The 23317-nt window shown below is 33.1% G+C and overlaps 1 protein-coding gene across 1 annotated transcript in view; it reads right to left on the bottom strand.

Moving 5' to 3' along the window:
- The window catches only part of LOC145291524 (putative thioesterase PNKD), a 238241-nt gene extending 216288 nt beyond the window's left edge, over positions 1-21953 (bottom strand). Inside the window, exon 1 of the mRNA XM_080137513.1 lies at positions 21427-21953. Coding sequence (XP_079993639.1) covers positions 21427-21461 — 35 coding nt within the window. The 5' untranslated portion in view covers positions 21462-21953. The remainder of the gene's footprint in view (positions 1-21426) is intronic.
- Between the last annotated feature and the right edge of the window lie 1364 nt (positions 21954-23317).

Raw genomic sequence — 23317 nt, 5'->3', positions numbered from 1 at the left:
AAAGAAAAATATGAAGTAGTACCCATTATAGTCATAAATTGGGGAATGATGTATTAAAAATAAATTCAATAAAGAAATGGAAAAAAACAGGGAATTAAAAGAAAATGCCCCCCCTCCTACGACGAAGCGAGAAAAGTGCCAGTGCATTTATTACCGTTAGTAATAGCTAAGTTGCAAAAGTTAAAGGAAGATTTATTAGAACCTGCCCCTTCAGGAGGAAATAAATGGGCATCACCCATTGTGGTACTAAAAAGAAAAAGAATTTGTGGAGATTATAAAATAGGGGTTAACCATAAAGTTTGCGCCGACTCGTACCCTATTCCAAATGTGCAAGTAGCTTTACATAAACTTGCCGGGATGAAAGATAGACCTAAAATCAGCTTACCCCCAAATTCCCATAGATGATAATTTTAAAGAAGTTATGACCACAAACACACCTATAGGCCTGTTAAGGTGGAAAAGGATGCCTTATGGCATAAAAACGGCAAATGCAATTTTTCAAAAAGCTATTAAAAAGTAATAGGAAATGTTGAAAATACCATCTGTTATCAAGACGATATATGTGTTGGAGATTTAAATGAAGATGATTTAAAGAAAAAAACTGAAAATGTACTGAACCGGCTAAGAGACGCTGGCATGACAGTAAATACATAAAAAGTGCGTAACCAACAGTAATGAAATATCATTTTTGGGTTACTCAATATCAAAAGAAGGGATCTCTCTAGATGAAGCGCTAATAGCGAAAATTCTAAAAGTGGCTACACTAAAAAATAAAAAAGAGTTGGAGTCTTTCTTGGGTTTAGTAAATTTTTATAGAAAATATGTACCAAAATATAATGAGTTGACAGAACCATTTGCGAAGTTAAGAAAAAAAATGCGGAGTTCATTTGGTTAGAACACCAACAGAAAGCCTTTGAAAACTTAAAATAGATTCTGGCGAAAAAACCAATAGTAAAAACTTTTTACCCTAAGAAGGACATAACTCTACTGACGTTAGTGAGCATTCCGTATCTGGTATTTTGTCACAAGATGGTCATCCCATAATGTATTTGTGGAGAAAGAAGTGGCTTACCGTTAAAGCGGCTGCGCGTTTGTGCATGCAGAGCACAAATTGAGAATCAAGATGGCGCCCGCATGCGTTTATGTGGAAAAAAGTCTCGGAGAATCTCGTACCCTGATTCCATAAATAATGAGGAAAGGAAAGCGGGAGGACAGACGAGTTTTAGTCACTAAAGCGAACGGACGTGTGTAAAAGGAGAGGTAGAAGAAAAGAGTGTGGTGAACGAAACAAACGACTCGGTTGAAAGTAGAGTTGTAATGAACACAGTATTTATCGAGGAGGCACTAGCTATAGTGTGGACAACGGACAGAGCAAGACAGTTCTTGATGGGAAAAAAATTCTCATTGAAAAGTGACCACAGACCACTTGAATTTATTTTCATCCCAAGAAAAGAACTATCAAAAGTTACAACATCAAGAATATTATGTTGAGCGATCAGACTGATGGCATTCGACTTAGACATTGAGTATGTTAAAGGGAATACGATACCGCACGTTGATGCCTTATCTAGATATGAGGTTTTATAGAGAGGATAAGGACAAAAACGTCGAGGAATTTGAAAACACATTCCAGCCCCTTGTAGAAACCGATGTAATATCTGTAAATAAAATGGCTACTGAAACTACAAATGACCCAGTGTTAAAACGAAAAATTGTTGATGATAAAAGAGAATCGCTGGGGAAATTGTTCACTAGCTGAAAGACCATTCAAAGAAATAAGACATAAACTGACTATAGAAAACGGGGTAATATGTAATGAAGACTTGGTAGTTCCCCCAGAAACACACAGGAGACAGGTTATAAAAAGTGTACATGATGACGCGCATTGTGGAGTAGCAGCTACGCAAAAAAGAATGAAATTGGAAGCATGGTGGCTGGGGTACTCAAGAGACATAGAGGACTATGTAAAAAGATGCACAAAATGCACAGAACTCAGGAATTTCAAGCAAAAGAAAATACATGTGTGGCTCCGAGAAGCAGAACCGTGGAGCAGAGTGGACATGTGTACTCTGCTCCACAGTTCAGCTTCTGCTTATGTCAATGAGATAGGATTATTATTAATATTAGTAGACACATATTCAGGTTGGCCTGAAGTGGTGAGAGTACCTGATAAAAAAAAGTACCACCGTAAAACAAATATTAAGAGTAATATTTTCGAGAAATGGGATACCGAGAACATTGGTGACGGATAACGCGCCAGAATTTGCGGATGCTGATTTGCATGAATGGTTAAGGAAAATAGGATGCAGATCTTACAAGACCCCTCCCTACCACCCACAAAGTAACAGGATAGTGGAAAGGATGGTCCAGACGGCAAAAAAGGGCATAAAAGCATGCGTGCAACAGAAGTAGAAAATCGATGCTTTTCTACCCAGATTATTACTGTTATAGAACAATTCCGCATGCAGGCAGGCCAGAAACTCTATCTGTCTTAATGGGCAGACAATTAAGGTTCCCTTTGACTATGTCATATGCTACAAATCAAAAGATGTGGTATCAAAGAAATAAGAATACGGAAGCCGAGACAGCAGAATTTATTATGCCGAAAGAACATAATACTGCAATGTAAAATCAAGAAAATGAAAACAGTGTTCTAGCTTCATGCTGACCCAATAAGATCCCAAGGAGAACAATTGGATGAGGAAATGCCTTCAGAGATGCCCATTATTGACGTAATAAAATAGTTATTGCAGAATGAGACTGCGGAAGAAGAAGTAGAGAGGGACGAGGTAGAAAAGGAAGAATTAGAATGGGACAAGGCAGAAGAGGAAGATCAGAATATGCAGGAGGAACACGTGATAAATCCAGATCTCCAAGGAAAATGAGGGAGATAAAAGAAGATGTTCAGGAGGGCATGGGAAGAAGTACAAGAAGTACTCGCAACATAAAGCCCCTCCGTTATAGGGAGATGTAGTGATATGCAAATTAAGTATAATTTACATATGAGTAGATAGCTCATATTTATAAACTGACACCAACTAGAACAGGTGGTTGTTGAACACTTGCTTAGCGTTATACACGACATATCAATATCTCTACTGCCATTCACACAAGTGGATGCCTTTTTTTTTTTTTAATTCACGATGTCCCCCACATAATCAGCTATGCATTTTGTGTTGTGGCATGCCAGCACCATTAGTGAAAACAGTTCGGGATATAATAACTAACCAATCTCAAGGAAAAACTCAACGACTGAATATAAATGGTCGCATCAAGACGGTGTCTGTGGACTGATTAAAGAAAGCCCTTATTGAGTGCGAAACCACCGTGTTGGATGCGCCTGACGCAGACATTTTCAACCCTTTACAGTCACCGATAAAAACAACTGAACAACCAACTCAACCATACAAAACAAGAGCAGGGAGGACAAGTCACTGGCCTAAGAAACTTGCAAGAGATTACTGTATCTAAATTTTACAATCACCTTCAGTGTCGAACGGTAGTGATATTCCCACAACCGTTCTTTGTGGGGAGCCCTGTAGCAGAGAAGAGATTCCCTGCAAGATCGAGTTAAGCTAATTTACATATAAATCGACTTGCACAAAGAGCAAGGAGCATAAAACCGGTTGATGTCTAAAAGGTAAACAACACATGTATCCACCGTGATGAACGGACCTCGCTAAACCTCTTTCACCATCCCTGAAAAGAGGATGTAATGCCTACAGTGATGACCTACTGAACAAGGTTTTAGGGTAAGCCAGACTCAGACCTCAAGCATGTCAAGACATCCGACTCAGACTTCTCATTTTAAAGTCTTCCAATATCCAGTAATAATTGGAGTTAGATTGAAAAATCCAAGTACTCGATCCAAAACCTCTGACTCTACAACACTGCTACTGAGCACCAAGCAGAACCAATAAATCTAGTAATAGCCCAATTTGTGTACAACAGAGTGAAACAATTCAAAAAGTGATATGCGCATATTTTTGTGAGGCATATTTTTCACTGACCAACCAACCCGAGACAGCAGCATGTCGACATGTCACATTTTCTACCCAACTTGAAAGAAATTTATATATTATTTAATTGGAATTCATTAATGAGATGAGTATAATTCATTAATTTTTATTTCGGAGTTCCTATCCCGTCGCGGTTACCACCTGACAAAGGCCAGAGGATACCACCTGACAAAGGCCAGAGGAATAGTTGGCCGAAACGTTGTGAAACAACCAAGAAAAGATGAGGATAACAGTCTGCAATAAATAAAAATTACTCAAAAGAAATTCATCAACTTTTAGTTATCATTATTTGCCCTCTTTGCTAGTTTGCTTGCACTCACAAATCAAATCACTTTTTCAGCTATTATTAATCTCCATCAAACCATAAAGAAACGGCAAATAACATATCACATGATTTACAACTTTTTTTTAACAAAAAAAAAAAAATCTTAACTTATTGTTCTTAAGCTGAGTTTATCAACGTTTGTTTCCCAGCGTTTTATTTCTTTTTTTTACATTTTTTTTTTTTTTACATAGGCGTCACCACTTATCAAGGCCGATAGGCCACTCAGGGATAAGGGTTAAAGAGTGTACAGTAGTCAAAAGGACAATATAGTAATCGATAGTAATGGAAGTTCGGTAAATTTATTAACTTAAGTGGAACGGCTCATCAGAAACTTGTTCACGTTGGACTTGAAGACAACCATATTATAGACAGCTGGAAAGCAGGAAAACGGAAGACAATTCCACAGACGTGCAGTTCTAAGAAAGAAGCTTTGATCATGGAATCTATGTTTAGGTTTAGGCACAGATAAAGAGTGGGGAAAATTATTGATAATGTTTTCAGCTAGTCTAACCCTTTACCGCCAGAATTTTTAATGCAATAATTTTTCAATCATGAAACCCACACGTGACTATAGTTAGCGTGCAACTGACGCACGGACATAAACAAACCCCTCATTCACTTATTGAACCATGCATAGATCTGTACTTTGAAGATCAGTTGGGCTGACAAGCCATAAAAGTAAGAAATATATCCTATACAGGTGTTTTACTTTGAAAGACAATTTGAAAGTACACAAATTATATGCGAAAATGTCTTCATGTTCTGAGATTGAGTTATGCTTGAAAAAATTGGGTTTTAATTGTTCTAATTAGTCGCAATTTGTAATTAACTGAACAAATCACCCATCTCTCAATTAGCTACCTGTGTATTTCTCTCGACCCTTCTCACTCTATATTAATTCAACCACTCCCTAGTAGTTTTTAATATTTCCATAAGCATTCAATGAAAGAGTTACTCTTCTCTCAGTGTCACTATCTACATTAGCAGAAAGTTTTAGTCTCCTCTCCATCAAGGCCAGAGGTTTTGAAGAGATATCAAATATTTTGTAATTCATATGCAAAACTAGGAAAACAAATGACAATGATTGAAACATTTTATGGCTATAAAAAAGTGCAAAAAATAGACTCTGGATGATATATGATCCCTTAATATACGACCTTAAGGGCAAATGTCACATAGCCCACCACACAATTCAAGTCATTATCTTTCCAACGAGCCTTCATTTGTTACATTCTGATCAATAGTTGGTGATATTTGGAACTTATAAAATTGCAAAAAAGGTGGTATATATATATATATATATATATATATATATATATATATATATATATATGGGATACGGCATAAAAAATTAGTAATAAAATACAGTACTGTATGTAATACACATATATACAAACATTATAAATAACACAGTAGGATGGGGGCAAATACTGTAACCTAACAAACGGTTTCCCAGTTCGATACAAAACACCTGACGAAGGCCGGAGGGCAAAACGGCCGAAACGTTGTGACAATAACAACCAAGATGAGGAAGTCAGTCCGACAATCTCAATCAATATATATATATATTCGTAACCAAATTGGATATTGAAATGCTCATATCTTTGGTTCCATGGGACAAAACTGCATGAAAATTTGCAGGCTTTTTGAAGATTATAATTCTATTCTATGGTTAACATTTTATGAAAATTGATAAAAAAAAATATATGTATATTTTCAAACCTATAAAATATGCCCAAATTTACCTAAATTTGTATATATAGTGTCCTGGCATGCCAGCTTCAGTTTTGCTGCTTTGAGATGAATCTTGCTTAGTTTTTTTTTTTTTGCTTGGTTGTCTCCCCTATGGTTTTGCCAAGCCACTAATAAGTATATATATATATATATATATATATATATATATATATATATATATATATATATATATATATTAATAAAATTAAGATTAAAAATAAATCTTCAATGGTAAGGCAAACCTATCTACATAAAAAAAGCTCCACTCAGTTAAGAGGAATATAATGGCGATTTTGTTCTCCCCTTCTGACGAGAAGCATTTAGCTTCAAAATGCCATGCCCTAAATAAGTTTCTCCATTATATCCCCTTTTCTGTAACCCGTATTTACTTGATAATGTAACAAAAGTTTCTCTGAAAATTTGGAGTTAAATTCAATAAATTAACAAATGTACAATAAATTTATTTTTCAACAAGGAATACAAAAAAAATTTTTTTCCTTAATCCATAGATTTTCAACAAATGGATCATCTCATCAGAGGAAATATTTTTTGCAAAATAAAATTCATAAGTAGTCATAAATTTTGCTATTTAGCATGTATATTGAAAAACTAAAAAGCTTGGATGAAAGACTAAAACAAAGCAAATATTTATACTAATATTTGCATAGGCTTTGATTTTATAGTATTATACAATCTGTAATTTGAAAGCATACACACACACACACACACACACACATATATATATCACTACTTCATTTAACCACATAAATTGATATACGAAAATATAAATTTATGCGTAAACTTTAAGTATTTACTTCAACAGTGCTCAATATAGGTAGGTAGAGCTAGGTAAGAAGTTAGAAAATATATATGGCGATTAAGCTACACAGAATATTCCGCATTTCATCCACGCTAGGATTCATCAGGCTTATGCGAGGGTTTTTTGGTTGTCTCGCGTTTTTATATACGCACCTTCTATTGAGTTTTTTAGTTAGCCAATCAGCTCTCTAGTTTCTACCGCACCCTTCCTGTGTAGCTTAATCGCCATATATATATATATATATATATATATATATATATATATATATATATATATATATATATGTATATATATATATATATATATATATATATGTATATATATATATATATTGTGGAGTTTAAGATGACTTTGCAACTGAGTTTTAATCCTACAACTTCCAGTAATTTTCATTTCTTTCACTGAATATTGCATAAGCATGGAACACTGCAGTTAAAGATAATGAATATTTAAAATAAAAAATATTGTTTTTGCATCCTTAAAAACAAGCATTGGACCTCTATTAGAATTTATAATAATCCATCAATTTAGCATAAAGCGATATTCCGGCTGCGACTGTTGAACACTATACGACTAAGTTTATCGCATGTCTAGTAATATTACGTAATATAAGCACTGAATTCTCTTATTTCCCATGTTAATTGATGGTGACCTGGAGGTTGAATGCCAAACTCTGTAGTTAAATGTGACTTTGTTAATAGGTTTGAATCCTTCGACTTGCAGTAATTATCACTTGCTACACTGATGATTGCATAAGCATGAAACACCAGTGTCTGTATGTAAAAATAATACATATTTAAAAATAAAGTATATATATATATATAATATAAAGCTCTGTGTGTGTGTGTGTGTGTGTGTGTGTGTGTGTGTGTGTGTGTGTGGTCACGAATAGCTCCTATACGGCTGACTATTTTAAAAAACTGATTACATATAATGATACAAGATGTATCGAGACAGAGGAATGGGTATGTTTGATCTGGCAGAACAGTGGTTCATTAAAATTATGGGGTCTGCGTTCGCGCCTGATCCACAAAGTATGGAAATAAAAAATTTTAAAATTAAAAAAAAAACGTTTACAAGTGTTTTTGATATAGATGTACTTGCATGTGATAAGTATGTTTTAATTTAAATAGGGATGGTATAATAAAACTGTGGGGTCTGCATTCGCGCCTGACCTCCATAGAATGGAAATAGGCACAAACTTTAATAAAGACTTTTCATATCTATCTGCATAAGTATACTTTGATAATTATGTTTCAGTTTGAAGAAATATGTTATAATAAAATTATGGGGTGTTCGTTCGCACCTGACCACAATAGAATGGAAATATGTCACAAAGTTTAACAAGGTTTTTTAATATAGATCCACAGAATATTGTGATAAGTGTTTCAGTGTGAACAGGTATGGTATAATAAATTATGGGGTTTATCTATTTTATTTTTACTTTCATCATATTTTGCTTTGGTTTTGATACACCCAAATTCGAAGTTATCTCTTTACAACCCTTCCTTTTCATAACCTATCATACTTTCATAAATCAGAGTCCATTTTCTGTAGGCTGTTTTTGAACCCAGTCAACGACGGGTACTTTTGCTAGTATATATATATATATATATTTCTCATGGAGAAAGTTTGCAAAAGACAAACGTAAACTGAAAATAAAACATGATACATAATGGAGAGGAAATAATAGACATAATTTACAAGAGCCGATTTTAACAATTCCTAAACACAATGAAAACAAACATGAATTGCCACGGCAAACAATTTACAGAGATGTAAATGGGCACTGTAAAAATAGATATGTCTTATTTTGATATTATTTAGGAAGGAATGAGTAGAAAAAAATGGGAGTCTGGTCTAAACTGTTAAAATCATGTAGAAATGTGAATTTTATTCTCACAACGTTTTGACTGATATAACCCCTAACCTTTTTCAGGTGCATCTTGTCGAACTTAGGGATCTGTACGGAATTTTGAATGGAACTCCTTATTTAATCCATGATGTTAGCTTGGTCTTGTTTCATCAACAATGACTAGGTAGAAGTTTTAAGTAATTCAGACTTTTTCTTAGTATCACCCACACTGAGGATTGAACCTTCAACCCTCAGAAGACTGTCATTTGGAACTGATTATTACTTAACATTTATATCCGTTACACCACGGATCCTTGCGGACAATAATCCAAATCCAAATTATCAATCCTTATCTCAAAAATTCTGAAACAGAAATAGACTTGTTTGGAAGTTTTCCCATGCAAAGAGCGAATCTTTTATTTCTTGTACTTCTAAATAAAAAACCTGAAAGATGTGTTTGGGTAATTCATTCCTATTTCAGTCACATAAATCATTTAGAGTTGAAAGAATATGCAAAAGTGCCAGTTTTAAGTATTCACACGGGATTCCAGGCTATTTTTCTTCTCTTCACCAACAACAGGGAAGATGTTCGCTCTTAATATCAGCAGTAGTGGCCATTCTTCCTTCTTTTCTCCAACAAAAATAGAAACGTTCACTCATAGTATTAGTTATTTCTTCTCTTCACCGACAACAGTAAAAAAAAAAGCAAGAGACAAAGCGACATCCATTCAAAATACATGTGGATAACATGGCGTTCAAAAATTAACTGATCTTCAAGCAAATATCTCATTCCTTTTATTCAGTTATGCTGGGTTGTCAACAACAACTACTTTGTATAGTCACGACCTTGCCTCGAAATCAAATGCTTTCATGTTCACACACTCGCCCAGACATCATTTCCTTGCAGCAGGTGCATGCCAGTCGTGGCCGATTATCCCTCAGTCTTTTCACATCGTCTTATTTTTTCACATCGTCTTATTCACTTGTTACCCAGACTAATTCAAGGGAGGTAATCTAAACATCATTTAAGGGAAATAACACCTGAATATACTAAGCCGACACTATGATTCAGGCATTTTATGTAATATCATTTAATAGCCGTACCTACTCGGCGTTGTCCAGAAGTTTTTTTTGGTTTTTTTTTTTCACTTCTATTTTTGTTTTTTAAATTTTTTTTAAATTTAATTCTGTTTACCCAGTCATTATTTTATTTTTTTTAAGTTGGATTTCGAAAGTTACATTTAATTATCACGATATCGTTTTGTCATAAAATCATTGATTCAATCAAATTGCTATATAACTACTGTTGTTGAATTAATGTGGTTTTAATGTCTATTTATCAAATTATTGGATTTAAATAGTTTTGAAAATCAGTCTTTTAATACATTTGCATTTTAATACATTTGCTAAGATTTTTAAAGCCAGGAATCCGACCGTTTAAATGATTTCAAGTTTCGAACGGCCACGAAATAATTCATTTTTGTTTTCTCTCAACTATTAGCAAAAGATTAAAATGGCGGACTTGTTTACGAAGAAACCGAAATGCATTTTGATGGATTTAATTTTGTCATTTAATGTTAAAATTTCGTTTTGACACTAGGCATTGTTTATTTGGTATTTTTTAAGTTTACCGACCCCTCAGCATTCACCTTTAATTTGTCAACTTTTATAGGTTTTCGGGTATGTTGAGAACGAATATCGCATTGTTGCGCAAACAGCTAACTATCCATATTTGAAAACATTCAGTATCCAACGTAATCACTATCGTTTCCACTGGCGGCCATTTTGTTTTCGATTTTCCATTTTAGGAAAAAAACGCCAAAAAAGAGCCAAACGGAGCCAGAAGGGCCAAAATATGGTCCCCAATACATTTTTCGGCTACTTTTCGACTTCAAACATCACCCACCCCCTCTGGATATTTTCCCGCTTCTCAACAGTGTTAGTGACGCGAAAAGAACATTCCTGAAGCAAACCAGGATGGAATGCTGGAAGATAATATTATTTATTAACCATTTTTTTAGCCACCTGTGGGATCACAAAACAGTGATGGAGAATTTACAAATTTCTAGCCGTTCCGCGGTTGACTGGCGGTCGTTCTGTAGTGAGGTGTGCGAATATTGGGTGTAACACCAAAACGCGATAGGCGGCGACTGTATCAAGGTGGAAATTGACAAAACGTTGATTGTTCGCAGAAAATATAACAGAGGAAGAAAACTGAGCCAGATTTGGCTTTTTGGAGGGATAGAGAAAGTTTCGAAACGTAGTTTCGTGCTCGGTCTGACAGGACCAGACGGACGGAGAAATGAAGAAACTTTATTCCCGTTAGTTACAAAATTTATTTTGCCAGGTTCCATTATTTACAGTGATTGTTGGAAAGCTTACCATAATCTCGGCCAACTTTACACACATAGAATGGTAAACAATTCCAAAACATTTGTGGACCATCAAGACCCTACAATACATACACAAAATACTGAACGTCTCTGACGAGATATTAAAGAGTGGATCAAGAGGGCTGGCATTCGGGCAGAGTACATGCAACAATACCTGTCACGATATCTGTTCATTCGAAGTGAAATAGACAAATCTTTTCTTCTACATAAATTTTTAATTGAGGCGGCCAAGCTTTACGGAGATAAGTCAAAGCATTAACTATTTTTTTTTTATTTCCTCTTTTCTTGTTTTTTCTCACCCGGTTCACCTTTTCAAAAGAAATCACGCATTTTCATGATTAAACAATTATTTTTATGATAAAAAGAAAAAAAAGGTCAATGCCGATAATACATCAACTGCAGAAGCACCTGTTAAAAACTGTCTAGTTTATTATTTATAACACCTTTTCCCAAACTTACTATGTTAAAGAGAGAGTCAGGCGCCATTTTGAATTTTCCAATACATCGGTAAACACTGCATGTTTTTCGAGCTGAATAAACATGTTACATTGAATAAAAACACAAAATATATATCCAGTTAGGTAGAAAAGTAACTTATTTTGCCTTTGATAACATTTATTTGTTATATATTTGTTTTTTGACAACTTTTTCGAATCTATGTGTACAGTAATACGATAAATATTACTCTAAACACTTTATTGTAAAAAATAAAATGATATATTTTCATGTTCGTTTGAGATAAAACGTTTTATTTTTCGTTAAAAAAAAAGTTCATTTTTTTCTACAGTATAATAATGTTTTCTTTCTGAATTTTAATTCATTTTAATAAATATTACTCTAAACACTTTTTAATTTGTGGTCTTGTGTTACGTCCTTTCCTTCTGCTCAAGATCTCTCCAATAAAATCTTTCTTTTTTTTTCTTTTATTAGCGTCAACGCCGGTGGTGGGGTGGGTGGGGAGGAGGGTGTCCAGTGATGTGTGGCAAAGTTGACCTTTTCTGGCGTTTTTTGGGGTATTGGAAAACAAGATGGCCGCCAGTAAATTGATAGTGATTATGATGGATACGGAATGTCTTCATAAAGGGATAACTAATTGTTTGCGCAAAAAATAAATACGATATCCGTTTTCAGCATACTTGAAAACCTGAAAAAAAAGTCGAAAATTTTAAAGGAAATGCGGAGGGGTCGGTAAAGTAAAAATTTACCGTTTATTTGAATAATTATTAAATTGATAGCAAATATAATAATGTTTAAGTTACGTAGATGCGAGATACACACACACACTTACTAAGTTGTCATATTTGATTAATATAGATATTACCAAATAAATGCCCTACACATCACTCTAAAAAATATAAACCCGTCGTTTAAATGGACATCTTTAACATACGCCTAGAGATGGTACATTAACGCCACCCGTTTTCCCTTCCTTGCCCATTTTTTTATTTCCTTTCCCTTTCTTCGTTAGTGGGTCAACGCGGATGGGGAGGGGAGGGGAGGTCGGCAGGTGCGACTATAAAAAGACATTTACAAAATAGACAACAAAAAAGACTTCAACGTATTTTTTATGAGGGTTAACATTCCTCGAAAAGGTGTTTTAGCTTTTGTCAAATATTTTTTTTCTTAGGTTTGTAAAATAAGTTATTACAAATATATATATATATATATATATATATATATATATATATATATATATATATATATATATATAGTAATTTATAAAATATATATGGCGATTAAGCTACACTGAATATTCTGCGTTTCATCCAACTATAGGATTCGTCAGGCTTATATCTATATATATATTATATATTATATATCCTATAGTTGGATGAAACGCAGAATATTCAGTGTAGCTTAATCGCCATATATATTTTATAAATTACTAACTAGCTCTACCTACGTATTGAGCACTTTTGAAGTAAATACTTAAAGTTTACGCATAAATCTATACTTTCGTATATTAAATTTATGTGAATAAATGAAGTAGTTATATATATATATATATATATATATATATATATATATATATATATATATATATATATATATATATATATATATATTGTGAGGAGAAATACCAAAAACTGATACAACTTATTGTTTATTAATGATTTATCATTTTATTTTAATTATTTTTCTTGTTAAAAAAATAAAAATAAATAACGGGCCAGTAAATAAAGGGAGGGCATTAATGGTAAATTAAGAAAATAAGGTTTTCGGAGTTTCCCTTTCTATATTCAAATTTAAGAAAAAAAACCCTGAAAAATACTAAACTTAAAATGCTGTAGTTCAAAGTCATTGTGAAAATTGTCATTATATTTTTGGAAGCCATATCAATGCACAGTTTGAGAATAAAATCCGATAACAATATGTTAAGTGGTTGTTATAATATTTTAGTATATCGACTTTTGGGTTCAAAGTATGCTTTGATATGCCATTAAAAAGATAATACTACGAAACTTGTTTTTTGTGGTTAGTTCAATCTGAACACACAAGCATCTACATACCTATATCATCTATATACCAACAAAGTAGAGTTCTTTCCTCGTTCTGAGATTGATATTAAAAGCCTGCTTTTTTCTATTTAAAAATTATTAAAACGAACTTCTTGATATAATCAGTCATGGATATGCGAGCGACTTCATGAAAGTTAACTAATGAGCATATTCGTTTGGAAAATAAGCGTTCATTAATTAATTCTTTATTTTTATGGTTTTATATTAAATGATTGGTTTCATTTAACTATTATGCTTAATTCTTTTTATGCATAGTTTTTACATTGTGCATAATTGCATAGAATTCAGGACGAAAACGTTCTAGCATACGAACATGTTTTATATATATATATATATATATATATATATATATATATATATATATATATAGTGACCTTGTCTGTGTGTGCGTGCGTGCGAAACGTCTCTACCAAAAGTCTCTCTGAATATTTGGTCTACAGACTTGAAACTTGATATGTAAGGGATTTAGACCTCAGGAACACTATCGACTTGTTTTTAGCCTGTAAAAATAGCTACTAAGGGGTCAAAATTAATAAGAAGTTGACCTTGACAGAAATAAATGGACTAACTTCTGAGCATGCGTGCATAACATTTTTAGCTTAAAGTTGCTTAAATTTTAGCCTTTTTTAATTCATCTGGCGAAAGCTCAGACTGTAACAACAAATGCTAAAGCACTAAATAGCGACTAAGGTAAGAATGCTTTGGTTTCGATTACAGGTGCTGACGCCAAAAACTTTTTTAACTTTTGAAACTATTACTATATATATTTGGTACAATATAAGAATCCATAGAGAATTTGCTCTATAATAATAAATATGAAATCTGCATGAATTAAAATATCATATTTAAACGTATTGTATGACCAGACATTGTCTATGTCTGAGGAACGATATCTGCCAAACTCCTCTGTCACTTTTTGGTATACAAATAATTCGATTTGGCCTTTAATCGGTAAAAAAAAAAAAAAAATAGCTGTTAAGGGGGTCAAAATTGAAAAAAAATTGGAATTTAGTAAGCATAAATCCACTTAAAATGCTCTTCTACGCATGCGCAAATATACATTTATATCTTTTATAACATTATTTTTTAGTTTTTGCGTAATGACATAATACAGATGGTAACATAAATATCATATATATATATATATATATATATATATATATATATATATATATATATATATAATGGACTCTCTCCCGTCGATGTCGACATATGAGGTTCCACCACAATAACTAAGTTGTTCGGAAATTCACACAGGTGATTTGTTTATAGTGGTGAAGCTTTTTTGTAGAACCACACTTTTTCGTATTATTGCTAATCTTTGTAAGTGTAATGGCTGCCACAAGAAAGACCATACAGTAGACCGCAGGGTTTTACATCAGAGTTTTTTCCTTCTCCGAGATGCATGTCTTAACGAAGGCTGGGGGTGCATCTCTCCCAGTGAACTAAGGCGCCACCAGATACTAACCTTAAAATTTCTATGGCTCTGCACGGTACATATAACACCTAGCTTTCCCAAATAGTCACCAATCTGGTACTGGCCAGGCATATATATATATATATATATCCCTCAAACCTCTGGCCTTGATGAAGGGGAGACTAAAACTTGCTGCTATGGTTTCAAATGATCTGAAATAATAACAAGGGAAGGTTTGATTCCAAATATTTCTATGTTATATTTTCCCTCTTTTGGAAATAGGGTATGATTATGAATTATAATATGAAAATTTTGGGGAAATATCAGATATTTAGTAATTCATATGCAAAACTAAGAAAACAAATGACTATGATTGAAACATTTTATGGCTGTCAAAAAGTAACAAAAATAGGCTCTGGATGATGGATAAGCCCCTTAATGTGAAACCTTAAGGAAAAATGTCACATAGCTCACTACACAATTCAGGTCATTACCTTTCCAACGAGCCTTCATTCATTAAATTCTGATCAATAGTCGCTGATGTTTGGAACTTATAAAATTGCCAAAAATGGTGGTATATATATATATATATATATATATATATATATATATATATATATATATATATATATATACTTGTAGTCAAATCGAATATTGACATGCTCATATCTTTGGTTCTATGGACGAAACTACATGAAAATTTGCAGGCTTTTTGAAGATTATAACACTATACTACGGTTATAATTTTATGACAATTGATAAAAAAGAACGTATATTTTCAAACCAATAAGATATGCCTAAATTTGCCTACATTTGCATATATAGTGTCCTGGCAGGCAGTTTCAGTTTTGCTGCTTCGATTATCTCCCATATAACCTGCCAGGCCACTAATATATATATATATATGAGAGAGAGAGAGAGAGAGAGAGAGAGAGAGAGAGAGAGGATACGAATATCATATACAGAGGTATTGAGTTTAAACTTAATGTCTGTGTGTATGAAGTTTGGGTTCTATATAGAAAAAAAATGTTAGAGAACCTTTATAAAATCTAGGTGTATTCTTATGTAAAATTTACTGAGGAAGACAATGGAAGTGTTCTTGAATATCTAAGTGAACCCTTAAGAGTACTATGAGGGCATAACTCCATTAAAATTTCAAATATATCCTATTTTGATTAAATTTATGAGTATGAAATTATTCGAGGAAGACAATGGAAGCGATTCCAAATCTCTACATTACCTTCTACGTGTCCATATCTCTGTATCTCTACTAAGTGACATATTGGGACAGAACCTCGTTAAAACTTCAAATACGTACTCGATTGTAACGAAATTTAAACGACATGTATAAGCAACTAATTCAGAGTTTTTCAACAGTTCATCTTCTTCCAAATATGTTGAAGAGCGAAACGGGGAAGGGTGAACAGAATACAAGAAAAGTAATCATGAAAAAGTATATAGTAGCGATCCTCATTCAATCCCGGACAGCACCGGTCTTCCTACTAGTTGATGAAGAAATAATAATTTAAAAAAAAAAAAAGCATTCAATGTGTTTTCGTTATTATTTTACCTTTTTTTATCTACATTTCCGGGGTGTGTATTTATTTTATCATAAATCAAGATACCGAATGTAACAAATAAAAATAATGATAAAAGTCTATATTGGCGCCGCGAACCCCGGTGTAGAATAGATAACTAAATGCAATTCTGCTGCGGAAAACAAGCTAATTTTTTTTTTTTTTTTTTTTTTTTTTTTGTCTTTCAGCGCTTTTTCAACCACTAACCCTAAGTCCGGGTTTATGGTTGGGTTAATGAAGGGTCATAAATTGTACTGATTTCACATCCTGTTTTGCAGCCCTCATGTAGACTTTTACCATCAAGTTTTGTGGGCTATCTGTTGCTACGTTTTAATTTACTTTTTAACAATACAGATGTGTGTTATGAGGTCTGTAGCAGTCACAAATGATCTCTTTTATCCCGTGAATCAACGCCCCACCCCCTCGCTGAGTGATTCCACCATACACTGACCAATCAACTGGCGGGGCGTATTGATTCATCTGTCCCCTAAGGGACTTCTTTAATTCTTTTTTTTTTTTTAACACAATCAGCCGGCAGAGAAGCCGAAAAGCCAGGCATCTTTCTTTCTCTCATCCCTGTCCACTCGAAATTCCAGCATTGACGATTTTAATTGAAAATAATTGCTGGGACTACACAAAGAACGGCTTCCTGACTGGCAGACCCAAAAGAATCTTCTATTCCTTTCTCAACACGGATACAGTCCAACTGTCGACGTTTTTGCTGCTGAAATAAATCCTTTCGTTGTTTTGTTTTCAAAAGAGTTACTGTTATTTATTCTGTGCTCTTGAGTTCAACAATTACTTTATTAGGGGTGCTAACAAGAAAACACTCCGAAGGGTCTCCTCTTTTTTTTTTTTTTTTTTTTTCATATAAAATTTTTTTATTTATTGAAACATATCTTCACTGACTCCAATACAAAACCCAAGTCCAGATAATGGTTGAGAATGTCGTGATGGAGTCGATACTTTAAATTCGGGTTCGTCTTATATAAAAAAAAATCATACGGCAGTCATAATGACTATCATACAAACTTGTGTCTGAAAGTTTAATGTGTTCCTTTTTGTAAGTCCTAATTTACAAAGCTTTAGTTTATACTCTTATATAAATTCAATGTATGTGTGCATGCGTGATATTTGTGTGTTCCCTAAAGAAAATGTAGCATTATCTCCTTTTGAAAAACACAATAAAACACACATACCACTAAGTGGTGTCAACGGCCAAACTTGATGTATCACCCCTTGTCATGAGGCAGGGAACGTCCTGATCTGTCTTATAAAAAGAGATGCGCAGAATTGCGTTCTCCTTTTCTCTCTCACGACTTGCTACTGATAACACCAGCTAGACTCTCTCTCTCTCACTCTCTCTCTCACTCACTCTCTCTCTCTCTCTCTTATTGAGACTGACGGTTGCTATCACTATGTGCTCACATACACACGAGGACACTATCCATGTATGTAAGAATTTTTTGCCACGCATATCCCCAGACTTTCTACTACAGACATTCCAATGAACATTGTCACAACGCACGCACGCATGTACGTACCATTCAGAACATAAACAGTTCCCTATCTACATACACACTCATATGTACGTACATTGAGAGGCATACATTGTTCCATCTACACTTACTTCGTATACGTTTAAACGACTACTCTTTTATACAATGTTTTCTTTAATTATATTTTCTTCGACTTGTTACTTCGCTTTCATTGGTACATGCTTGTATTGTGAACACAATGAAACTGCTTTCGGATCTTTAGGTGTAACTCTAAGGAGGCCATGAGAGCATAAGTCTCTTACAACTCCAAATAACATGTTATACAATGAAATTAATCTATCTATAAGCGATAGTTTATGAATGTTTACTTATATCTGAATAGTTCGTTAGTAAGATATCTAACTGACAACATCATGATGGTTGTTAAAGTAAACTCCGTAATATGATGTTGCAAATGCTTTCTTACACTCTAACTTAAGCAACGCTAGTCTTGCATAAAACCAGACTATTGGTTTGTGTTTCGTTCAAACTTGCAATAATAATGGTCGACACAAAAATAACAAGTTGAGAACAATTTAACAAAAAACTTTTAAAATGGTGACAAGTAACACACCGCAAAAGAATGTTTAGAAAAAAAATATTTAATCTAAAACGAAAGGAAGTATTTCTTGTATCCATTTTTTACGAGTTAATAATGTATTTTCCTATTTGAGATCAAAAACTGACGAATATACATGTTTTATTTAATGATTATTTTTCTTATGTATTGTTAGCCTAAAGTAAAGCACATTCAATAAAAACGCTGTATAAAATCAACACTAGCGATCAGTTAGAAAAGGAAAGTGGATGCTTGCCGTGTAGATTATGTCTCGATGAAAAGTTTGAAATTCTAAACTTTTAAAAGATCCAAAACCTATTAAACTGTAGAAATGAAATAGCAAACAACTGTATGGATAAAAATAAGCACAATTTTAGGATAACAATAATTTTTAAAAAATGAAATAATTCACAGAAAATAAAAGGATTGAGTCACTCTTTTATAAAACAGAACAAAGTAAGAGGAGGTAAAAGTCAGCCAAACATTTGTTTAAGAGGTCCTGCCATTTGCTAATGGAAACATTAACCCATGGGCGGGAATAACAATGAATGAATGGATGCATCTAATTCGTAAACTGGCTAAACTAAACACATGTATATAAACACTCGGTAACATGGATTCCATGCATTTTAGCCTGATGATTCCCTCCAGAGGTAAAACGCTGAAGACTGTGTAACTTAACTGCCATATATATTGCAATAACTTCACACGCGCGCGCACTAAGAAATAATTACAGTGCTCAACTACAGTAGTAAGAGCATAAAATATTTATATCACGCACGATAAAAATTCGAAATATGTAAATGCCTACTGCTCCAGATACCGCTAAAATGTAGATGGTTAATCAGCACATATTATGTACGATGCTATGCTGTGAATAAACAAATAAATAAATAAATATAATTTATTTATTTATTCACAGCACCGTACAATTGTGCTGATTGACAATTGAAAATTTATAATTATTATACATTTTCAGTAGTTAACACATAGATGCACACACACACACACACACACACACACACACACACATATATATATATATATATATATATATATATATATATATATATATATATATATATATATTCGAGCATCTATGCTAATCAACGCAACTTTTCGAACAAGATTGATTGACTGAGAAGTGGGCAACATTGTGCTAATCATGAGTTCACAACGCATACTTCGTCAAGTAGTAGCAATAGTATCATGTCTTACTTGCTTCCCTACGAAAGCAACGGTAAACACATGGTCATTGGGGGGAGGGGCAGATGCTACACTCCGATTCGAGGAGGCAGAATAAACAATAAACATACTGTTTATGAAGTTATGGTACTTGTGCAGTTTAAGGCCTGTGTTCAAATAATAACAACGGTATTCGAAAGACAACATGGTGAATGGGAGGGGGCTGATAACTATGCTGTATTTTCATCTTACCATTTTAACAAATAAAAAAGATACCGTAAAAATTTGATTTAACTTGAAAGTCTCATCTGAAAAAGATTAAAAAAATAATATAGCACAGTCCGTAAACTGCACAAGAACCAAAATTATTATATAAAAATTTTATAAGTTACGTTGAAAGGTTGTTTATTTATTATTTACAATAAGAAACGTTTATGCGCTGTGTGTTTAAAGTGGTTTTATGTTTTTTGTTTACGTTCTTGAGAGAATTTTTTTCCTAAAAAAAAAAAACGATCAGTGACCATCCACCATCATCGTCATCATATTAAAAAAAATAATAAGTTACTGAAGTAAAAAAAAAAAAAAATTTGCAATAAATTTATTAACATAAATAATAATTCAATTTTTAATAAAATAAAATCAACCTGAAACAAAAATAACGAAATGCCAATCATTTGGGTGCTTATGCACTTATTGAACCGTGCTAAAATAATAACGTTATTATTTAGAAAGCCATTCTTAACATGGGGAGAGAAGGGTGTTTTGTCGCGAGAATCAAGGAGTTTATGTTCTTTTTTACGATGGGGGCGCATTCGAAAATTCATGTTTTTCCTTTTGTTTGTAGGAGCATAACTTATCAAATTAACCATAAAATATTCAAGCCATTTGATTATTTTCTAATTAACAGTTTAAAAACTTCGACATGATTTCTAGAGCTCCAGTCCACGCTCCAGAAATGCCGGGCATTTTAATCCATTAATAACACTTTTTTCTTTCTTTTTTTTTTTTTTTTTTTTCTTCATGAGCGGCATGGTTTTTACTTGGTGATCGTGCATTATTTGAAAGTGATTGGGAAAACTTTAAACTATCGAATAGATATCAATTTCTGAATTGAATTAAAATTTAAAAGGAGAATGCGAACTATTATTGATATTTTTATAGAATTACTCTCGTCTCCAAACCAGTTTTTCCTATAGTACTTTTGGGACCGTTAGTGCTCATTGGGGACGGGGGTGATCCTATAAAATTACCTTCACGTTTCTAAACTGATCTAAACTAAAGGTAGATATTAATTTCGAACGCGCCTCTGTCTTATCAAAGAACTTAAATAATTGGAATATGAAAAATCGGATTTTTTTTTTTTTTTTTTTTAGGAAATGGCAAAAATTAAAAGGTTGAATGCTGACAAAAAATAAAATAATTGTCATATAGAAAAAATATGCATAAAATATGTTTTTGAAATAAGAAAACGCGTAAAATACTTACCCAATTTTAAACATACAACTATTCATTTTAGCCATGGTGAAAATATATAAATATATGTGTATATATATATATTTATTTATATATTCCTTTCTCCTTTATGTCGGGTATTTTTTATATGATCCAATTTTTTTCTCACAATGGCTAACGCTTTCCACTTTATTTTTAAAACAAAATAATGACATTTGCAAAACCATTCGTGTCATATATGAAATTAAAATGGAATTATAATTAATCCTAAATGCATTCTGTGTTCGTTTGAAAGTGGTTGTAAATATTTTCCATCTTTTTCTTTCTTCCTTTCTTTCTTTTCACACCAAGCTCGACAACAAAAACAATGCACTTACAAATGCGTGTATCACGATGTGAGCATTTTTTCATTTATTTTGTTTTCATTAGATTAAACCGAAGCAAAAAGTCCGATAAATATGATATCACATCATGATTTTTTTTCTTCCTTCGATTATTCACGGTTACTGCAACATTTTTTTACGAAAACGGCTAAATACAAGGGAGATAACTCGAAATTGACTCCTAAACAATAATCCAATTTTCGAACCAACACAATGACTCACCCCACTGCCACCCCGAATCAAACTTTAAGGGGAGTAACGCCCCTCGTCCCTCCCCTAAATTTTAAAAACTTATGTTTTGTTCTGATTCCATGAAATACTCTAAAATATTATACATCAAACACTGAAGCTATAAATGTTGATGCTTGTCCAGAATTCAACCTAATTAAAAGAGAGAAAGAGAGAGAGAGAGAGAGAGAGAGAGAGAGAGAGAGAGAGAGAGAGAGAGAGAGAGAGAGAATCTTTATGATATTGTATGTTCCTATTTACAATGCCTCCCCACGGGACAGAGTTAGACACCAGGATCGTTTTTTAATGTGGAGAAAAGGAACGAAATAAAAATTGTCTCAGTCGTGAAGGATTTCTCCTCCATTGACAGAGAACAAGAAATTGAAGTGTAGATCTGAAGAAAAGAAACTACACTTTGATCTCGACCCGAAGGCCAAGATAAAAGAATCTTTATGATATTGTATGTTACCCGTTACCACGCATCACCAATGAACATATCATATTCCAAAAATCATATAAATTAACTAAAAAAAATCAAATTTTATGATTCGTTTTAAATGTTAGTTTTAAAAATGTTGTTTTAATTAAAGGGAGACAACTTAATTCGAACTACCGAGATCAAAACTAGCCTTTTAACGGACACAATTTACTATTAAAATCGTTGAAAATCGTTAAAAAGTGATTACAGTGATTATATATATATATATATATATATATATATATATATATATATATATATATATTTGACGAGGATGTTGGATCGTAAACATGTTCCAACAACATCCGAAACATATGTAACCAAACAGATAAAACGGTAAAAAAAAATAAATAAAACACATATTTGCTCTGCAATAGTATTGAACACTCTCTTCAGGTTCTTACTAATTACCAGTTTTACCATATATATATATATAAACAGTTTGGTATATATATATATATATAAACAGTTTGATATATATATATATAAACAGTTTGATATATATATATATATATAAACAGTTTGATCAGTTTATTGAGATTGTCGGACTGACTTCCTCATCTTGGTTGTTATAGTCACAACGTTTCGGCCGTTTTGCCCTCCGGCCTTCATCAGGTGTTTTGTATCGAACCGTTTGTTAGGAGTCTTGAACCCAACCCTTTATTATTATTGCGGGGGTACCATGTTTGGACTCCAGCTAGGCTCTGGAGACATAGTTGCTGATTCTCTGTTTTGAATGTTACTTTTCACTGCCTTCATTCAGGATTGAACTCAGCACCTTTGGGTAACTGTAAACTTTGATACAACGTCTAGGACCAGTCAGCCATATGTCACT

The sequence above is a fragment of the Euprymna scolopes genome, chromosome 12 (assembly GCF_053919585.1).
Source record: "Euprymna scolopes isolate OS-2025 chromosome 12, ASM5391958v1, whole genome shotgun sequence".
Taxonomy (NCBI): Eukaryota; Metazoa; Mollusca; class Cephalopoda; order Sepiida; family Sepiolidae; genus Euprymna; species Euprymna scolopes.
The sequence above is the reverse complement of the archived record's forward strand: the minus strand, read 5'-3'. Positions and strand labels throughout refer to the sequence as shown.